This window comes from Salmo trutta, chromosome 13 (genome assembly GCF_901001165.1).
Source record: "Salmo trutta chromosome 13, fSalTru1.1, whole genome shotgun sequence".
Taxonomy (NCBI): domain Eukaryota; kingdom Metazoa; phylum Chordata; class Actinopteri; order Salmoniformes; family Salmonidae; genus Salmo; species Salmo trutta.
This window is the reverse complement of record NC_042969.1, coordinates 27,178,839-27,198,550: the sequence shown is the minus strand read 5'-3', so window position 1 is coordinate 27,198,550 and position 19,712 is coordinate 27,178,839. Positions and strand designations below refer to the sequence as shown.

At 44.9% G+C, this 19,712-nt stretch overlaps 2 protein-coding genes and 1 non-coding gene across 4 annotated transcripts; 2 read left to right on the top strand and 1 right to left on the bottom strand.

Annotated features, from left to right (window-relative positions):
* Positions 1–554: 554 nt before the first annotated feature.
* On the top strand, positions 555–5,390 carry LOC115205557 (DNA damage-inducible transcript 4-like protein). Its single transcript, XM_029771676.1, has 2 exons — positions 555–859; positions 3,136–5,390. Exons 1-2 carry the CDS (start codon positions 709–711, stop codon positions 3,582–3,584), a joined length of 600 nt encoding a protein of 199 aa, XP_029627536.1. The 5' UTR covers positions 555–708; the 3' UTR covers positions 3,585–5,390.
* A 1,673-nt stretch (positions 5,391–7,063) lies between these two features.
* On the bottom strand, positions 7,064–16,813 carry LOC115205556 (bromodomain-containing protein 8). 2 transcript variants are annotated; one of them, XM_029771674.1, is made up of 18 exons: positions 16,727–16,813; positions 16,132–16,228; positions 15,952–16,021; positions 15,759–15,808; positions 15,524–15,646; positions 15,248–15,328; positions 15,005–15,069; positions 14,734–14,897; positions 14,369–14,551; positions 13,982–14,072; positions 13,464–13,576; positions 12,838–13,308; positions 12,551–12,747; positions 12,288–12,380; positions 12,125–12,193; positions 11,688–11,973; positions 8,135–8,179; positions 7,064–7,656 (listed from the first exon to the last, which is right to left on the bottom strand). In XM_029771674.1, the coding sequence occupies exons 1-18, from the start codon at positions 16,743–16,745 to the stop codon at positions 7,597–7,599; spliced, it is 2,277 nt and encodes a 758-aa protein (XP_029627534.1). In that variant the 5' UTR covers positions 16,746–16,813; the 3' UTR covers positions 7,064–7,596. The 2 variants fall into 2 exon arrangements, with proteins under 2 accessions (XP_029627534.1, XP_029627535.1); XM_029771675.1 differs by lacking the exon at positions 8,135–8,179.
* Positions 16,814–16,846: 33 nt separating this feature from the next.
* Positions 16,847–16,919, top strand: trnaa-agc (transfer RNA alanine (anticodon AGC)). The gene has a single exon. It is a non-coding gene; the product is annotated as a tRNA-Ala (tRNA).
* Positions 16,920–19,712: the final 2,793 nt, after the last annotated feature.

The window sequence follows — 19,712 nt, the reverse complement described above, 5'->3', positions numbered from 1 at the left end:
TTCCTGTTTCAGCATGACAATGCCCCCGTGCACAAAGCCAGGTCCATACAGAAATGGTTTGTTGAGATCGATGTGGAAGAACTTGACTGGCCTGCACAGAGCCCTGACCTCAACCCCATCAAACACCTTTGGGATGGATTGGAACACCAACTGCGAGCCAGGCCTAATCGCCCAACATCAGTGCCCGACCTCACTAATGCTCTTGCAGCAATGTTCCAACATCTAGTGGACTGCCTTCCCAGAAGAGTGGGGGTTGTTATAGCAGCAAAGGGGGGACCAATTCCATATTAATGGCAATTATTTTAGAATGGGATGTTCGATGAGCAGGTGTCCACATACTTTTGGTCATGTAGTGTATGAGAGTTGGATACTTTTATTTTCTTGATAACCTAACAATAAACCTTTCTAATAACATGGCACAGAATACTGGATAAAACGGGTGATATTGTCAGTACTGAGAGGGCAGTCAGTGCAATGTCTAGGCATGTGGCGTGAGGCTGATTCAACCCCTTTCAGCAGTTGCTCACCGTCGCGCTGCTATGGTAACCAAGGAGGCAGTCCCAGACGTGAGCAGCTGAAGCAACCAAGGATTACTATTTAAACACCGTGAGCGCTCCAGCGACTTCAATCAACTGACTTCTACATGGAGGGAATAGACCGAAAACCTGTATCACTAAGTGGAGTACTGGAGATAGAGAATAAATCACAATGGTCTTTACCCCGGCTTTGGTCTTCGGACACGGAATGCTCATTATGTCTGAAGAGGATAGCGAAGTCGAGCGAAAGTTTCTCTATCAAATCACATCGAGCGACAAAAAAGATACCCGTCGGGGCAGCCTTGCGAATTCATCAAGGAAAGGTACTCTTCAAGTAAGGCTCAGTTCTGAAATCTAAGTTTGTATTTCATCGGATATATGTACTGTTATAAATAATGGCTTATTATAACTGTCAGTTCATTCTGGTGACTTTTATAGGCCTTTTGTCAACTTTAACCTCGGACTCATAGGTTTTGACCATTCCAAGCGGTGGTAGATATTAATGTAGCTGATGCAACCAGATAGTCTACTGTGTAGCCGACTGCTCATGACTGTGTCAGCTTCATTAATTAAACCGAGCTCTGTCTCGTTTAAAGTTGCTAATACATTGCCTTATTTTGACGATCAATGTAAAAAATGTTGCACAATAGATAATAGTCTGTTACAATGTTACATTTTAGTCATTTAGCAGACGCTCTAATCCCGAGCGATTTACAGTAGCCTAGTGAGAGCATACATTGTTCGTACTGGTCCGGTTGAAGTCGAACACACTCTAGCGTTGCAAGCGCCATGCTCTACCAACTGAGCCACACGGGACATGTTACTGAGTATGTAGTATTATAAGACTAATCATCAAAATAAGGCAATTTAAGATGGTTTGAAATGTATTATTGCAACGCTATTGAATAGTAGGCTGAATCATTTAAATGGGCCTAAGTGAAATAGTATAGGCCTTATCAAATGTCTGTAATACAAAAGCAGGGGCGAAAATCTGATATCAACTTTGGAGGGGACAATTACATGAAATTTTCTCAAGAGCAATTCCTGAGGGGGACACCAAAAGCAGTGCTGTAACACATAGCCTACATTGTAATATGGTAAATGTATATTGAGGAACCAAAGAAATAAGGTGTTTGCCGTACTCCTAACTACCGGTACCCAAAACTGCACAACTAATCACAACAGCAATACCATTGCCTTTAACAAATCTTAGTTCAGTCACCAGTTTAAGTTGAGAGTGGGGGTATCCATGGCATTTTCCAATTATGTTCCTATTTTACAAGTCAAAAAAATTGAGAACTTTTCATAACGTTGCCAAACAAAGACTCAACAAACTTACCTGAGACTCCCTGTCTCTGCCAGTCTGTCCCTGCATATCTGTCCCCAACTCTGCTGTCTGTGTGCCATCTGTTGCCTGCTCTGCCTAATGACATCATTGTGAAACATTTCCATTAGAATTTCATTTCTTTCTTATGAACATTTTATCAACTAGTCTTTGAGATATTAGGCTACTAGGGTTCTTACTATGCGTTTTGGTATATTGAAAAATACTCTGATGTCCGTCTTTTATTTTTCTGCCATTTTTCTACCTGGCTGGCTGGCTGGCTACACACACAGTGTGTAGGTTATTTACAGTAGGAGATGGGCTTCTATCATCTTCAATCATTCTATTTGGGCTTCGATCTAAAAGGTAGCTAGCAAATGTGAAACGGATTAAAATGACAAGAGTTGACAGCTGTATGAGTTCACCATTTACACAACATATGCTGCAACCTTTTGTAATTTCAATAGTTTGTTTCATATTGGCTGGCTTCCAACAATAGCTGAATTTGCAAAGCTAGCGAGCACCAATTCAGTTTCAGTGGTGTTTGCTATAATCTTTGCTACCTGGGTTAAATAAAGGTGAAATATAATAAATAAATAAAAGTTCCCTTGCGACAATTTAGCTTTTGCAACGAGACCATTAAGTATATTTAAGACAATGGTAGAAGAGAGTGTAGTTCTGTTCAGTTTGGATTTCAGTTTATCACTAACCTTATCACAGGGACTTTGAAGCACTAACTTACATCATCTGCATGCTGATCTTGGAATACATTGACGATAGCAGATTCCATCTTTGACGATGCCACATAAATGGAATAGGTACTAGCTAGCTTAATAGTTAATATTTGCGCGCTAGCTCTGCATATTCAGCTAGTGTGTGTGCGCGATTGACTGGATTAACCTCACGTCAGTTACGTGCATTGAGTGCCTTTCAGACAGTAGATATGACCTCTCTGTTACCTAGCAAGCTAAGGAACTGGCAGTGGATCAAACCATTGTGAGGCAAAGGGTGGGGAGGTCGCAATCTTTTGAAACTTAAAAACGCGCTATTAAGTGTCTATAACCAGCACAATTGCTTTAATTGCGTATTATTAATATTATTTAAATTACGTAGTTATGTTTCAGTGATATATTGGGGGGGACAAATCATATTTTTCCCAGGATGGGGGGGGGTTGTGTCCCCCCCGGGATTTCCGCCCCTGTACAAAAGTATAGACTGTACAACTTCAACTCATGGTTCATCAGCAATATATTAACACATCATTCTCTTTTTCAGGTCTGGACTTTGAAATGACTCTAGACTGTGAGGAGCGAATACTCCAGCAGGACATGATCAGGCAGATCGAGAGTTGTCTCTCTGAAGCTAAAGAATCGAATCTGCGCTGCCGGGTGCTGCTGCTTCCCCACCCGCTGACCGCAAAGGTTGCCCGGGACGTGGTGCGTTCCTCAGTTGGAGAACCGTGTGGGCTCCGCGGGGCCTTCATACAGGTCTATTTGGAGACAAAACAGGGCCTTCAGCTGCAGACGCTGGGCACTATATCACCCGACCCGACCGTTACTCCTACCTTCGAGCTGTCTGTAGTGTTCAAGCTGGACAAAGACGGTTGGCCTCCTCTCAAGCACATATTCGTTACCGACAAGTTGTTGAAATTACGACCCCAGTACCGGCTGGTCAAGAAGAAATTGTATTCCTCCGCGAGCCCTGTCATACACGAGTTTAGCTGAGATCATTTCTGATCAGGGATCAACATGTGGCATGTTTCTACATTCCTTTTAGGAAAAAAGCTCTGCACCACTTTGATGTTTTTCTTGTGCACTAAATGTATGTCAATGTACATCTGTATTGGAGTTTTAAAATTCAAATGAAAGTTTTGCTCTGTATATGCACTGGAAAATGACTGGAACAGTCAGCTCAATTGTGAAACGAAATATATTATGTGTAGGTAAAAATTAGGGAATGGTTACCCTATAAAGTTTTGTATGGCTGAAATTTGAGTTGGCCTAGTTCGAAAAAAGCACAGAATGCATGTAACCTTGCTGGTTCTAGCAGGGGGTTAAATGTGTTAAAGTTCTGTACAAATGTAGGATCTTCATTTGAGCCAGTTTGCTACAGCAGGGAAATAATCCTGCAGCAACAGGAAATGTGAATTATGTCAATTATAATTAATGGACAGTTTTGTAAGGGTTGATATGATTTTCTCTTAACAAAAATATCTAAAATTTCAAAGTGGGAATTAAACTTCAGAAGCCATTTTGAACCTCAAATACAATACAAGTAAAACATTTACTGCATTGCATGGTTCTCAAATTAAGATCCTACATCTGTACAATAACAGCCATAGTTTGTTTTTTGCACATATTTTGTTGTGCAACATAATTGTACCTTATTTTGTAAAACCATGGGAACCTCATGTTGGATGTGAAAGCAGAGGGAAGGCAAGCTGGTATTGCCCCTAACCCTGTGTGCAAATGTTTGTATTGTTAAAGTGAAAAAATGTTTTTGCACAGTATCCTTTTCAGTGTTGCCATACTCTTTTAATCATTAGAGCTGTCAAACTTCAATGTCTATACTTTATACCCAAGACCTGAAGGTCTTAACTTGGGTCTGTCAAAATTTAGACTGACATTACCATTGTTTTCAATTTTCCTAATCTCTAATAAACAGTTGAGCAAAACACACTGAAATGAGAAACTAAACTGTACATGAAGTTCAACACTCAGTTACTACTGTATTGTACTCCCACTAACATACAGTAGACATGCCACTCGGCACACCACGTCATTTCAACGTTGAAATGAATTCCCAATGGGTTATCACTGCTTTCAACCATCTAAAAGCACAACCAAATTCCAATGGAAAAACTGATTTAGTTCTCATCTAAATATATTATCACTGCACTTTCAAGGATTTAAAATCACAATGTTCAAATGGGAATACAATGTCAGATATTTAGTTTCTTTAAATAACTTACTGTGCTTCATTTAATAGCACAACCAAATGACCTGGATTACAGTTGGTTGAGATTACATTAATAGTGCAAGTGATCAATGCTGGTCGAGATTCTGCACAGATGTTTTATATTATGAAGATCTCTACAGACCTGCGACCTTCGCATGCCATCTGGAACATTAAGGCTCTCTGTGATTACGTAAGACGTTGATAGTTATAGTAACCTCAGAATGTGGCCATGGATGTGCTATTCATTTTAAGGTTGAATAAAAAATGTTACATTAGTTTGTAAGAGTCTTAACTTTACGCTATTTACAGTATTACAAAAGTCATATCGCATTGTGTTCGTTTGACAACTCAACCAAATATCAACATTTAAAAGAGATGGATTTACTGCTTGGATAGTTTAATCTGTCACTGGTTTAATCCTATTATTTAACTTGAGTTTTTTGGTTAATTTGGAGAATCCAACATGATTTGTTAACTCGTCATCAAGTTAATAGGCTTTTTACTGTATTGCAAAAGTGATATTGAATTGGGTGTGGTTGTCAACGCAACCAAATAAACATTTGAAGGAGATGTATATTTTGTGCCACTGACTTGTCTACCAATTAATAATTCACGTCTCCAACTAAAACATTAAAGAATAGGACTAAATCAAATTAAACTATTTAAAGTTTGATTTGATTTAGTCCTATTAACTTTTTGGTTAAAATGGAGACATGAATCCAACATATTCATTACTAACTTGAAAATGACATTTGAAATCAACCAAAGCTTGAAACTCTAGACCTATGTGTATTGTTTATTTTTAGTTGAACCCTGAGTTGAACTGAAACAATAGCTGTTGATGACTTTGCAAAGGCTATATAGGACTAAATATTATTATTACTTATAGGAGTATGGTTATTCTTCATTTCCTCTGTTAAACCTATCCTTTGGAATGACTTCGATAGCAACAGTCAATTATGTAGTTATTAAGAGATCTCTCATGATAGCACATTGTTAGTCAGTGACAAATATCAAAGCTGGGCTTGGTTAAAACTCTGGATGGGAGACCAAATGGATAGCTGTGTTGACCAACTCTGCAGTAGGCGCTTCTGCCCAGTCTATTGTTTTTTTTAACGGATAGTGGACATAACGTTGAAGATCAGACATTGTTTCAAAGGTACAAATTAAACAGATTTTATACATGGTTCATCTATGTGCAAAATTGGTTACCATGATTACATAATTCTGTGGTTGAAAATTCACCCTCAAAACAAGTTGATTAATTTTGCAAATCCAATGTATTTTCCATAGAAATAAGAATGAATAGAAAGGACGTCTCCATTCAAGTCAATGATGGCATAATGGGTGGACTGGCAGCCATTGAGTGTACCCATGCCAGGAAGTAAAAACAGGAAGTTTACCTTTCAATCTGTGCTGTGATTTGTTAAGTCAACTCAATTGATATTAAAAAATTGCATTCCATGAGCCACATTAGTTAGCATCATTTGAATGAACATTCTACATCATCATGGCAATCCAGCATCAGTTGATAGAACCTTCCAAAATACCATGGCAATTATTGCATCACAATACCAGGCAGCCATTGCGAGTGTACCCATGAGTTAACCAGTTAATTAATTGCCAGGGTTAGAGCCTGTTCTCTTCATTCTTATTTCTATGGTATTTTCCAAATATACTGAACAAAAAATAAGCGCAACATGTAAAGTGTTGGTCCCATGTTTCATGAACTAAATAAAAGATCCCAGAAATGTTCCATACCCACAAAAAACGTATTTCTCTCAAATGTTGTGCACAAATGTGTTTACATCCCTGTTAGTGAGCATTTCTCATTTCCAAGATAATCCATCCACCTGACAGGTGTGGCATATCAAGAAACTGATTAAACAGCACAATCAATACACAGGTGCACCTTGTGCTGGGGACAATAAAAGGCCACTATAAAATGTGCTGTTTTATCACAACACAATGCCACAGATGTCTCAAGTGCTGAGCGAGCGTGCAATTGGCATGCTGACTGCAGGAATGTCCAACAGAGCTGAATGTCTCTACCATAAGCCACCTCCAACATCATTTTAGAGAATATGGCAGTACAACCGTGGTTACACAGATCATGTATAACCACGTCAGCCCAGGACCTCCACATACAACTTCTTCACCAGACCTGTGGGACCGTGTGGGGTGGGAATTGTTGCATGTTGCGTTTATATTTTTGTTCAGTACAAAACTCTAAATACATCTCATCTTGATGTTCTGATGCCGCTAGGCAATTGAAAGTATTGATCGGGGACTTATTTGTGGAGGAATGTAACTTTTTTTTCCTACGTTACAATACATTGACAAATTATATTGAAACAATGTTGATTCAACCAACCAGTTTGTGGACAGTGGGATCATGATTCCTTGAAGGATATTTTGCAGTTGGCTACATCCTATACACAAAATAACAGGGCCCCAAGTCAGTTACTAGTACTTTAGTACTACTGCAGTTGTAAAACAGATTCAGTCCTCCAGGGCTGCAGTGTCTGCTGTTCACCAGTGGCAAATATCAATGAGAATCATATGATGTCTGGATATCTAGTGTACTGGCTTTAAATACAATCATAGACTTAAGTTAGTTAATTAAACTGTACACAACTATGGTACACAATGATCAATCAGAAATGGCCTGGAGAGGAGAATACCAGAGGACTGCAGCCCTGCATCAAGTCTCTCTTTAAACCTCCGGCCCTATGGCCTGTTGGCAATCTGTTGTCCTACTGCCTTTTGACTCTCTGGTCATTTCTTCATCTTCATGTCTGCTTCAATAGCACAGCGGCGCCCTCTGGTGCCCCCATCCTGCAGGGAAGAGAGGTTAAAAGGTGAAGGTCAGTTTGACACCAGGTTGAAAACCCAGTGATGGCTTGTGGTTGGCCCGTAAAAACACACAAAGACGACCTCTCACCAGAGGAAATGAAGAAAAGAAAGATGAAAGGGTGGAAAAAACGAAAAGCGATGGAGCAGACAAGACGTTCACAGACATTGAAGACAAAACCACTGGATACATAACACACAACCAGGATGTGTCCATTTAAGAACCAAATACTGAAGGTAAAAAATGTAGTGACGGTGACGGATGTGTGTGTTAATATAAGAGTTGAGTGTATGCTTTTTGAGTGTTTGACTACAGGGGTAGTTGGTGTGAGTTGCGAACTGTTTTATGCGCTTCTGAATATGAGATTAGTGTTTTGGGTGTGTGTGAGACAGACGGAGAAACAGAGCGTGCGCTTGACTTGACCTGACCTGGTGAGTTCTGACCTTTGACCTGAATACTTACAAAGAGAGAGAGAAGGAAAGCGGGAGAGGCCATTGGGACACTGTCCTGTAGGAGGACAAACGGTTAGTGAGAAAAGAGAGAACACACACATACCCCTCATATACACACACCTCTTCAAACACACCCAGAGTAAACAACAAACAAGACAACATTGTACAAACAGAAGAACAGACAGTAAGAGACACACGTTCAGACAGTCAAGTGATAAACACAGTACACAGAGACGGACGGCAGACACGGAGAGGGGGGAGACGGACAGCAGTAATGGAGAGGGGGGAGACGGACGGCAGACACGGAGAGGGGGGAGACGGACAGCAGTAATGGAGAGGGGGGAGACGGACAGCAGTAATGGAGAGGGGGGAGACGGACGGCAGACACGGAGAGGGGGGAGACGGACGGCAGACACGGAGAGGGGGGAGACGGACGGCAGTAATGGAGAGGGGGGAGACGGACAGCAGTAATGGAGAGGGGGGAGACGGACAGCAGTAATGGAGAGGGGGGAGACGGACAGCAGTAATGGAGAGGGGGGAGACGGACAGCAGTAATGGAGAGGGGGGAGACGGACAGCAGTAATGGAGAGGGGGGAGACGGACAGCAGTAATGGAGAGGGGGGAGACGGACAGCAGTAATGGAGAGGGGGGGGGAGACGGACAGCAGTAATGGAGAGGGGGGGGGGGAGACGGACAGCAGTAATGGAGAGGGGGGGGGAGACGGACAGCAGTAATGGAGAGGGGGGGGAGACGGACAGCAGTAATGGAGAGGGGGGGGGAGACGGACAGCAGTAATGGAGAGGGGGGGGGGAGACGGACAGCAGTAATGGAGAGGGGGGGGAGACGGACAGCAGTAATGGAGAGGGGGGGGAGACGGACAGCAGTAATGGAGAGGGGGGAGACGGACAGCAGTAATGGAGAGGGGGGGGGAGACGGACAGCAGTAATGGAGAGGGGGGGGGAGACGGACAGCAGTAATGGAGAGGGGGGGGAGACGGACAGCAGTAATGGAGAGGGGGGAGACGGACAGCAGTAATGGAGAGGGGGGAGACGGACAGCAGTAATGGAGAGGGGGGAGACGGACAGCAGTAATGGAGAGGGGGGAGACGGACAGCAGTAATGGAGAGGGGGGAGACAGACAGCAGTAATGGAGAGGGGGAGACAGACAGCAGTAATGGAGAGGGGGAGACAGACAGCAGTAATGGAGAGGGGGGAGACAGACAGCAGTAATGGAGAGGGGGGAGACAGACAGCAGTAATGGAGAGGGGGGAGACAGACAGCAGTAATGGAGAGGGGGGAGACAGACAGCAGTAATGGAGAGGGGGGAGACAGACAGCAGTAATGGAGAGGGGGGAGACAGACAGCAGTAATGGAGAGGGGGGAGACAGACAGCAGTAATGGAGAGGGGGGAGACAGACAGCAGTAATGGAGAGGGGGGAGACGGACAGCAGTAATGGAGAGGGGGGAGACAGACAGCAGTAATGGAGAGGGGGGAGACAGACAGCAGTAATGGAGAGGGGGGAGACAGACAGCAGTAATGGAGAGGGGGGAGACAGACAGCAGTAATGGAGAGGGGGGAGACAGACAGCAGTAATGGAGAGGGGGGAGACAGACAGCAGTAACGGAGAGGGGAGATGGGAGCATGGAGCCTGTCTACAGATAAAGTGTAATGGCAGGGAGGTTAGGAGAGAGGCAAGATACGATTATTGGGGCATGAGATGGGCACAGTCTGTCCGGCGTCAATTGTACATGTCTTGGCTCCTTGGTGTCGTTGCTGGACTCAGAGGTATGTGTGTGTGTGTGTGTGTGTGTTTGTGTACAGGTAACTGCCACAATAAAAGAAACACTGAAGTGTCTGGAACTCTATTGGATGGATGCGACACCATTCCTCCACCAGAAATTCCATCATTTGGTGTTTTGTTGATGGTGGTGTAAAACGCTCTCAGGCGACACACCAGAATCTCCCATAAGTGTTCAGTTGGGTTGATATCTGGTGACTGAGACGGCCATGGCATATGTTTTACATCTCATCAAACCGTTCAGTGACCACTCGTGCCCTGTGGATGGGGCATGGTCATCCTATGGGGGCATAGCCATGGTAGCCAAAATAATGGCCTGTCCAGAATTTTTATACATGATCCTAAGCATGATGGAATGTTAACTTCTTGGTGACAGGGGGCAGTATTCAGAAATTCAGATGAATACGTGCCCAAATTAAACTGCCTGCTTCTTGGGCCCAGAAGGTAGGATATGCATATTATTAGTAGATTTGGATAGAAGACACTGAAGTTTCTAAAACTGTTTGAATGATGTCCGAGTATAACAGAACTCATATGGCAGGCAAAAACCTGTGAAAAATATCCAACCAGGAAGTGACTTGTAGTTTTCTATCTAATCCCTATTCAAACTACAGTGCCTGTGGGGTCATTTTGCACTTCCTAAGGCATCCATTGGCTGTCAACAGTCTTTAGAAACTTGTTTCATGCGTCTACTGTTACTGGGCAGAGAATAGGAGCTCAGTCAATCAGTGGACTGCCTGGGACCAGTGAGTTGTTTACTGCACGGGCACACTGGCGCGCCGCTCCTTCTTTTTCCTCTGTAATGAATACGCTATTGTCCGGTTGGAATATTATCGAAGTTTTATGTTAAAAACACCCTAAGGGTTGATTGTAAACATCGTTTGACATGTTTCTACGAATGGTAATGGAACTATTTGACTTTTCGTCTATGGTTTTGCGCTCTCGCGTTATGCCTTTGGATTAGGGATCTGAACGCACAAACAAAACATTTTAGTCATTTAGCAGACGCTCTTATCCAGAGCGACTTACAGTAGTGAATGCATACATTTCATACATTTTTCCCCCCCGTAAAACGGAGGTATTTGGACATAAATATGGAGTTTTTCAAACAAAAATAACATTTCTTGTGGAAGTGGGAGTCCTGGGAGTGCATTCCGACGAAGATCAGCAAAGGTAAGGGAAGATTTATAATACTAATTCTGAGTTTAGTTGACTCCAGAACTTGGCGGGTAACTGTATAGCTTGCTTTGATGGCTGAGCTCTGTACTCAGAATATTGAAAAACATGCTTTCGTCGTAAAGCTATTTTAAAATCTGACACAGCGGTTGCATTAAGGAGAAGTGTATCTATAATTCTCCTTTCTGGTTTTTGTGACGCCTCTCCTTGCTTGTAAAATGTCTGTGTGATTTTTCTTGTCTCGGCGCTGTCCTAACATAATGTAATGCTATGCTTTCGCCGTAAATCCTTTTTGAAATCGGACACTGTGGTTGGATTAAGGAGAATCTTATCTTTAAAATGGTGTATAATACTTGTATGTTTGAGAAATTTGAATTCTGAGATATTTGTTGTTTTGAATTTGCCGCCCTGCTATTTCACTGGCTGTTGATAGTGTGTACCGCGGGTGGGACGCTAGCGTTAATTGCTTAATTAACTCAGGAACCACACCTGTGTGGAAGCGCCTGCTTTTAATATACTTTGTATCCCTCATACACTCAAGTGTTTCTATAACTGTGGCAGTTACCTGTATGTGTGTATCTAGTCTTACCTTCTCCACGGACTCCCCTGGCTTGCGGCCCCCCTCGCGGCCTCTGAGGCTCTTGGTGGAGATGGAGGACTCTGAGGTCTGCATGATGAGCTGAGTGGCCAGGAACTGCTGCACATGTTCTAGAACATCTCTCTGCATCTCCAGGGCCATGTGGAACACGTCGTGGTCAGAGCTGTTGTACATCACCGCGTTCTGGAACATCAGCATGATGTCCCGCTGGAACTCTGCTGTCGTACGGATCTGACCCGCCTCGATACTCTTCTTGATGGCCGACAGATCCATGGGTCTGGAGGGAAAGGGTGTGTGTGTATGAATGTGTGTGTGTGTGTTTTAGGGGGTAAGGTGAGCATGTACTTACATTGTTTAATAAATAGATTTTATTTTCACATGCACAAAACATATCGCAAACAAACCATTTACTGTTATAGAACTCTCACCTGTGTACAATGCTGTGGTAACCAGGGGCGATGTCTTCAGACACAGACTGAAGGAACACACTGGCGTACCTGACACAGGTAACAACAACTGATCTGTCAAATACTACAGTAGCTCAGACATGTTAAGTGATTGGCTGTTATTGGGGAAATGGTAAGAGCTGACCTGTGATTGGCTGCTGCTCTCCACACCAGCATGATGGCTTTCTTCCAGATCTTCTGAGCCTGAACAGCCTCCTGATCCTCTCCACATATTGAACTGAGAGAGACGGAGGGAGAGACAGAGGAGGGTGAAGGGTTAGTGAGTGATAGAGGGGGAGAGAGGTCATAAAGCATTCTTTAGGGTCATTCATTGCTTTATTCAGGCTTGTGATGGAATGATCAGGTTAAGAGTTGCCATGGATACAAGGACCAGGGTTGGCCACTTACAACTGGGAAGAGGCGGGGCTGCTGGCTAGCGAATCAGCTGTGGTGTAGCGTTGGGAGGAGGGGCCATAGCCGTCCTCGCTCTCACTGGCTGCCGGTTCTACTTCTGATAGGTAGGGCCCCTCCCCCTCTCCACATTCCTTCATCTCCATTCCTTCATCAGGATCCCCGTCGCTCCCTCCATCCTCAACCTTCACTTCCTACACAAAGATACACAAGGAGAGATAATTCAACTGCACTTGTTAGAGGTGTGTGAGTGTGTGCTGTGTTACTGAAAAGAGGACAATTACCTTGGACTCTTTCCCTGATCCAGAGCTGTCTTCTGAGTCTAGGCAGGGTGTGTTTAGTTCTGGCTGGGTCCACTCCTCATTTTCAGTCTTCACAGCTGTGCTCAGGGCTCCTTCCTCCCCCAGAACTCCCTCCTCTGTGACCTCGCTTCCTGACAGGCCATCATCAGCGACAACAGAAGGGGCCACGTTTGTCTGCACTGTTTCTTGTCCCTCACAGTCCTTCCCGTTCCCCTCTTCGGCTTCCCCCCTTCCACTCTCTGTCTGTGTCTCCAGGCTCCCAGGGTTAGCTCCAGCCGCAGCCTGAAGCCCATGTGTGGGGTCAGACTGAACCATAGGACCAGGCTCTGAGGCCTTCAAGTCCTGGGCCTCCCATGGACCTGAGAGGGAGTGGCCAGCAGAAACAGCCTCCTCACAGAGAGAGAGAGCAGCCTCCACTGCTGCAGCATCTAGAGCCTCCACAGAGTCATCCACCTGAGAAATACAGACAGACACAGAAAGACAGAGACACAGAGAGAGAGGACTGTGATGTGTGCACAAAAAAGGTCTGCTTACTACAGAGATATCTAGGTCAAAAGCTGTATCCCACCCTCTCAAAGTCCCCCGCCCCCCCCACACACACCATGTACCTTCTCCTCTATGATGGAGATGATATCTCCCACTGTCTCCAGGTCCAGCTCATCCCCCATGTAGGAACCAGGTACACGGTCCTCCTCCACCACCTCTGAGCCTGCCTCTTTGACTGAACACACAGCGACAAAGAAACACGCACGTGTCACCACCAATGGTACACTAGTCTCACTGATTACAAATCAGAGGAGGGTTCCTCTTTATATACTAGATATTCCTTCCTTTTTCTAGAGGAAAGATAGAGAGAGGTGAGTTTAGAGAGACACACTGACAGACGAGGGACAGTATTAACCTGTGTTGGGTGGGGCAGGGCTGGGCAGTGGGGATGTGGGGGGCACTGTTTCCATTGGACACACCAAAGTACATCTAATAAAGGACAGACGCACTTTGCTTCTAACACATTTAAAGCACAGAAGCACATACAGCACTAATACTTAGCATCCTAACACACATCAAGCCAAACACATAACAGCCAGCCTGCCAGCGAGAGTGGTTACTTCACGGTTGCCATAGTTACCTGCGCTGGCGACCTCAAAGTCTGCTGTGATAGCGGGGGTTGTAGTAGGAACTCCTCCGTTAGCCAGTCCTGCAGCATCCCCCTCCACTACCTGACAACATCACGTCAACAACACACAATATCCCCAATTCCCTGTTCTCTAAAAACATCTACATCACCTGTTTTTACTGAGCAGCTTGGTAGGATGTACAACAGCATATTACTCCCTAGAATAGACAGGAATTTCCCCAACACCAGTAGCTTGTGAAGTCAAACTTAACCCGAACCCTCTCCCTTAAACAGATCCACCCAATATAATCCAATATAACCCAATATAATCCAAATACTTTCATTCCTTTTTACCGCAAATCATCCCGTTTCAACTTCCTTTTGTCGTGTATTTCTCACCAGTCTGGGGCTAGCAGAGATCAGGCTTCCTTTCTTCAGTAGCTCTGAGAGGAGTGGGGAGGGAGGCGGCGTGGACTTCTGACTGAGGAGCCTCTTCTGTGGGGAGTCATCTACCAGAGACCCCAGGCTTCCCTCCTTAGGCCCCGCATCCGACGACGGTAGGAACACGGCTCCTCCCTGGGACTACGTGGACAGAAGGGGGGGGGAAGAAAATATTAATTGACCATTCCTCAATGACAACAAGAGACAAGCAACAACCAGCTAGAAGAGACACTCAAAACAGTAAAAAAAAATTCTCTAAAGTTTATACCAAGTGTTTTATGCACACAGTGTTATGCTGACCAGGACTAAGACCCTTCCCTTACCAAATTGGCAACAGGGGTCTCCTCTGCCTGGGGCATGGCTGTATCTATTGGGGGTGTGGGGGTGTCTGTCTGTGCCCCCTCCATGCTCGTGGGACTGGCACCCAGAGGGGAGCGTATAGTGACACTGGACACCCGCTTGGGCGTGTTCTTAACCGTTTGGCGAGCTGAGACCGAAGAGAAGAAGGGTTATTATTGCTGGTAGTTCTTGAGCCTAATCATTGTTCAAATCAGTGGTGTCCAAAATGTTTATTATTATTAGTCCAAAGCTTACCCTGATAGGATGTCTCTGTGGCCTTCCTCTTAAGATCTGCCTCATCCTCATCCTGCTTATTTTTCCTGCCAAACCAAAGACAAACCATTTTAACCATGAAACACAATCTTCACTGCTAAATCTGGTACAGAAAGTACACTATGAATTACAACGTAGTGTTTACAACAAATAAAAAGAAAGGCATATTGTTAGACAGACAGGCATGCAGACACAAACCAAGAGACAGACAGACCGGTTTCTTACTGTGTTATGTCTGTCCACAGCTCCTCTAGCCGTGAGTCCAGATGTCCTGTCTGGATCAGATCCACCTCCTTCTTCAGCTTTCTGTCAAAACAAGAAGTACAGGGCCAAAGGTCAAGCATGGTAAATTGAGTGTATGGAGCATGTCTGTCATCTATAACGGCTTTGAACAGGGATAAATATTGGCTATGTATTGATAGTGAAGGTTCCACTGTGTATGTGTGTGTGAGACTACATTTGTATGTGTGTGTGTGAGCGGGAGTGCATGTGTGTACTGACCTGTATTTGTCCTGTGTGTCTCTCAGTAGTTTTTTCAGCTCCTCTATCCTCTCGGCGGTGAGTCTCCGTACGATCACATCCTCGATGGTCTCCACCACCTCACCCTTCTCCCCACGCTTACGCCTGAAACAGCGCCGTACATCAGACACATGAACAGCTCTGACGACAGCTGAAGTGCTGCCTCCGCAACAGAATACTCCAATAAAGAAGATAAAATGTGTGTTTGTGTACTAACTTTGGAGCCTCTGTGGTCTCCAGCAGCTCAGAATACTGAGAGGCACAGTGCTGTGGAGGTCAGAGACACAGAAAGCTGGTTAGATATATAGTAGCTGACCTTTCAACCTAGTTCATCATGACAGAGATTAATTGTTTTGTGTCACAGTGAGTCTGACTATGAAATGGGGACAAGCTTGTCGTCTGTCTCATACCTTCTGGGAGAACCAGTCTGGAGGGCGGCCTGGCTCTGAGAAAGGCTTGATGGCTCTGCTGACTGACACCCTGAAAGGCAGACAAAGTGGCAGGAGGACAATCAAGCATATAAATTACCATGTAGAAGAACATGTAGATGCAGTCAGCGACAGACTGAAACAATTAGTGTGTTTGTTTACCAGTTTTGGTCACCGCTCCTCATAACAGAGGAAGCTAGGCATAGTTTCTCCCTCAATGACCACGGCTCCGTCGGGCCAACGGACAGCCTCTTGTGTTCTACATAAAAACAGATACGGCAATTATGACGCTTGGAATAGGTAGGCTAGTAATAGAGAGAAAGAGAGATGTCACAGCTCGCGGCACAGGGGGAACCAAAATTAGGTCAGAGCTCAAATATAGGCTAGATAATTAACTAGCTAAACACCGTCTACACAGCCAGTAAGCTACAATATTGTTGTTAATGCAAATAAGATTTTGAGCTATCTAGAAAAGCATAACGTCACCACTTAGCTAGCTAGGTAATTTAACACAATAATTGCTTTGGTTGTTTATCATATTCGGCTAGTAAGGTGCGTGCTCTGCAGCTAGGAACACCTTTTGTTATCAAGCTAGCTAACGTTAGCTAATGGCGCGCGCCTGGCAAACTAACAAAACCCAGGCAGAGCTAGCTAGACGAAAATAATGTATAAAGCTAGTTACGAAAAGATTGTACATTACATTTGAAATGTATGTATACGTTGTAGCTACACTTGCAAGCTAACAAATAATACTCACTCCCGACTCCACTCGCCATTTCTATGTGGACAGGGCCTCGCCACTAAACTTCCGCCGGAATCATTTCAATGTAGCACAGATGTGGAGAATGACATCACAATAACTCACATACAGCTTGTAGGGGGATTAGCTCAAATGGTAGAGCGCTCGCTTAGCATGCGAGAGGTAGCGGGATCGATGCCCGCATCCTCCATTGTTTCCTTTTTTTTTTAAATTAAATGTGATATAATTAGCTTCGGAAGTAGTTTGATCAATTCCATTTCCTTCGGTGTTATACTTTTAGAAACGGATGTTACATTTAAGTCATTTAGCAGAATCTCTTATCCAGAGCGACTTACAAATTGGTGCATTCACCTTATGATATCCAGTGGAACAACCACTTTACAATAGTGCATCTAAATCTTTTAAGGGGGAGGGGGGGTTTAGAAGGATTACTTTATCCTATCCCAGGTATTCCTTAAAGAGGTGGGGTTTCAGGTGTCTCCGGAAGGTGGTGATTGACTCCGCTGTCCTGGCGTCGTGAGGGAGCTTGTTCCACCATTGGGGTGCCAGAGCAGCGAACAGTTTGGACTGGGCTGAGCGGGAACCGTGCTTCCTCAGAGGTAGGGGGGCCAGCAGGCCAGAGGTGGATGAACGCAGTGCCCTTGTTTGGGTGTAGGGCCTGATCAGAGCCTGAAGGTATGGTATGTTGCTGCAGCTGTATTCTCAGATACACTGTATTATATCATTATGTTGATAATATTATTATTATCAACATAGCTCTATATAAAACTTACACTGTAAATTCCATTAGTCATCATCTCTGAACATGAATGGAGGAATCGTTCAAATTGTAAGACGCTTGCTTACCATGAGCGGTAGTGGGTCAATGCCTACTTCCTTCAAATCTTTACTTTCCATCTATGACTAGGCAGTGCCAGTGAAATGGAATATGCTTTGTAATTGCTGTAGTAAAAACGGGGATTAGCTCAAATGGTAGCGCGCTCGATTAGCATGTGATGCCTGCTTCCTCCAAATCTTTATTTATTTTAGTATTTTTTTGCTCTTCTTTATCAACGGACCCAATAATTCCAGACCCCACCGTATGTGAAAACGAGAGGTTTCTATGATTTGTAGTCAAAAACATGCACACCAGATGATGCCAAAAGTGTTTATGGATGATGTCATCGGAGAAACTTGACATGTGATTTTAACCAACCATGAGCAGGCAAAGGTTACTAAATCACATGCTACTCATCAGATGATTTCTGACATCAGAAACAGAAACCTGCCGTTTTCACATGTTGATGTTAGGGTGGTGCTGGAGAAGTTGACAAGTGGGAACCAATCAATCAAAGTTATTTATTAAGCCCTTTTTACATCAGCAGATGTCACAAAGTGCTTATACAGAAACCTAGCCTAAAACCCTAAACAGCAAGCAATGCAGATGTAAAGACCTTGATCCAAATCAGTCAGGCTTCAAGACTGGTCATTCAACTGAGACTGCTCTTCTCTGTGTCACGGAGGCTCTCTGCACTGCTAAAGCTAACTCTCTCTCCTCTGCTCTCATCCTTCTAGACCTACCTGCTGCCTTTGATACTGTGAACCATCAGATCCTCCTCTCCACCCTCTCCGAGTTGGGCATCTCCGGCGCGGCCCACGCTTGGATTGCGTCCTACCTGACAGGTCGCTCCTACCAGGTGGCGTGGCGAGAAGCTGTCTCCGCACCACGTGCTCTCACCACTGGTGTCCCCCAGGGCTCTGTTCTAGGCCCTCTCCTATTCTCGCTATACACCAAGTCACTTGGCTCTGTCATATCCTCACATGGTCTCTCCTATCATTGCTATGCAGACGACACACACTTAATCTTCTCCTTTCCCCCTTCTGATAACCAGGTGGCGAATCGCATCTCTGCATGTCTGGCAGACATATCAGTGTGGATGACGGATCACCACCTCAAGCTGAACCTCAGCAAGACGGAGCTGCTCTTCCTCCCGGGGAAGGACTGCCCGTTCCATGATTTCGCCATCACGGTTGACAACTCCATTGTGTCCTCCTCCCAGAGTGCTAAGAACCTTGGCGTGACCCTGGACAACACCCTGTCGTTCTCCACTAACATCAAGGCGGTGACCTGATCCTGTAGGTTCATGCTCTACAACATTCGCAGAGTACGACCCTGCCTCACACAGGAAGCGGCGCAGGTCCTAATCCAGGCACTTGTCATCTCCCGTCTGGATTACTGCAACTGGCTGTTGGCTGGGCTCCCTGCCTGTGCCATTAAACCCCTACAACTCATCCAGAAGGCCGCAGCCCGTCTGGTGTTCAACCTTCCCAAGTTCTCTCACGTCACCCCGCTCCTCTGCTCTCTCCACTGGCTTCCAGTTGAAGCTCGCATCCGCTACAAGACCATGGTGCTTGCCTACGGAGCTGTGAGGGGAACGGCACCTCCGTACCTTCAGGCTCTGATCAGGCCCTACACCCAACAAGGGCACTGCGTTCATCCACCTCTGGCCTGCTCGCCTCCCTACCTCTGAGGAAGCACAGTTCCCGCTCAGCCCAGTCAAAACTGTTCGCTGCTCTGGCACCCCAATGGTGGAACAAGCTCCCTCACGACGCCAGGACAACGGAGTCAATCACCACCTTCCGGAGACACCTGAAACCCCACCTCTTCAAGGAATACCTAGGATAGCATAAAGTAATCCTTCTAACCCCCCCCCCCTTAACGGATTTAGATGCACTATTGTAAAGTGGTTGTTCCACTGGATATCATAAGGTGAATGTACCAATTTGTAAGTCGCTCTGGATAAGAGCGTCTGCTAAATTACTTAAATGTAAATGTAAAATGTAAAAGCCTGGTGGCTAGGAAAAACTCCCTAGAAAGGCAGGAACCTAGGAAGAAACCTAGAGAGGAACCAGGCTCTGAGGGGTGGCCAGTCCTCTTCTGGCTGTGCTGGGTGGAGATTATTAGAGTATCAAATCAAATTTTATTTGTCGCACAGGTGTGGTT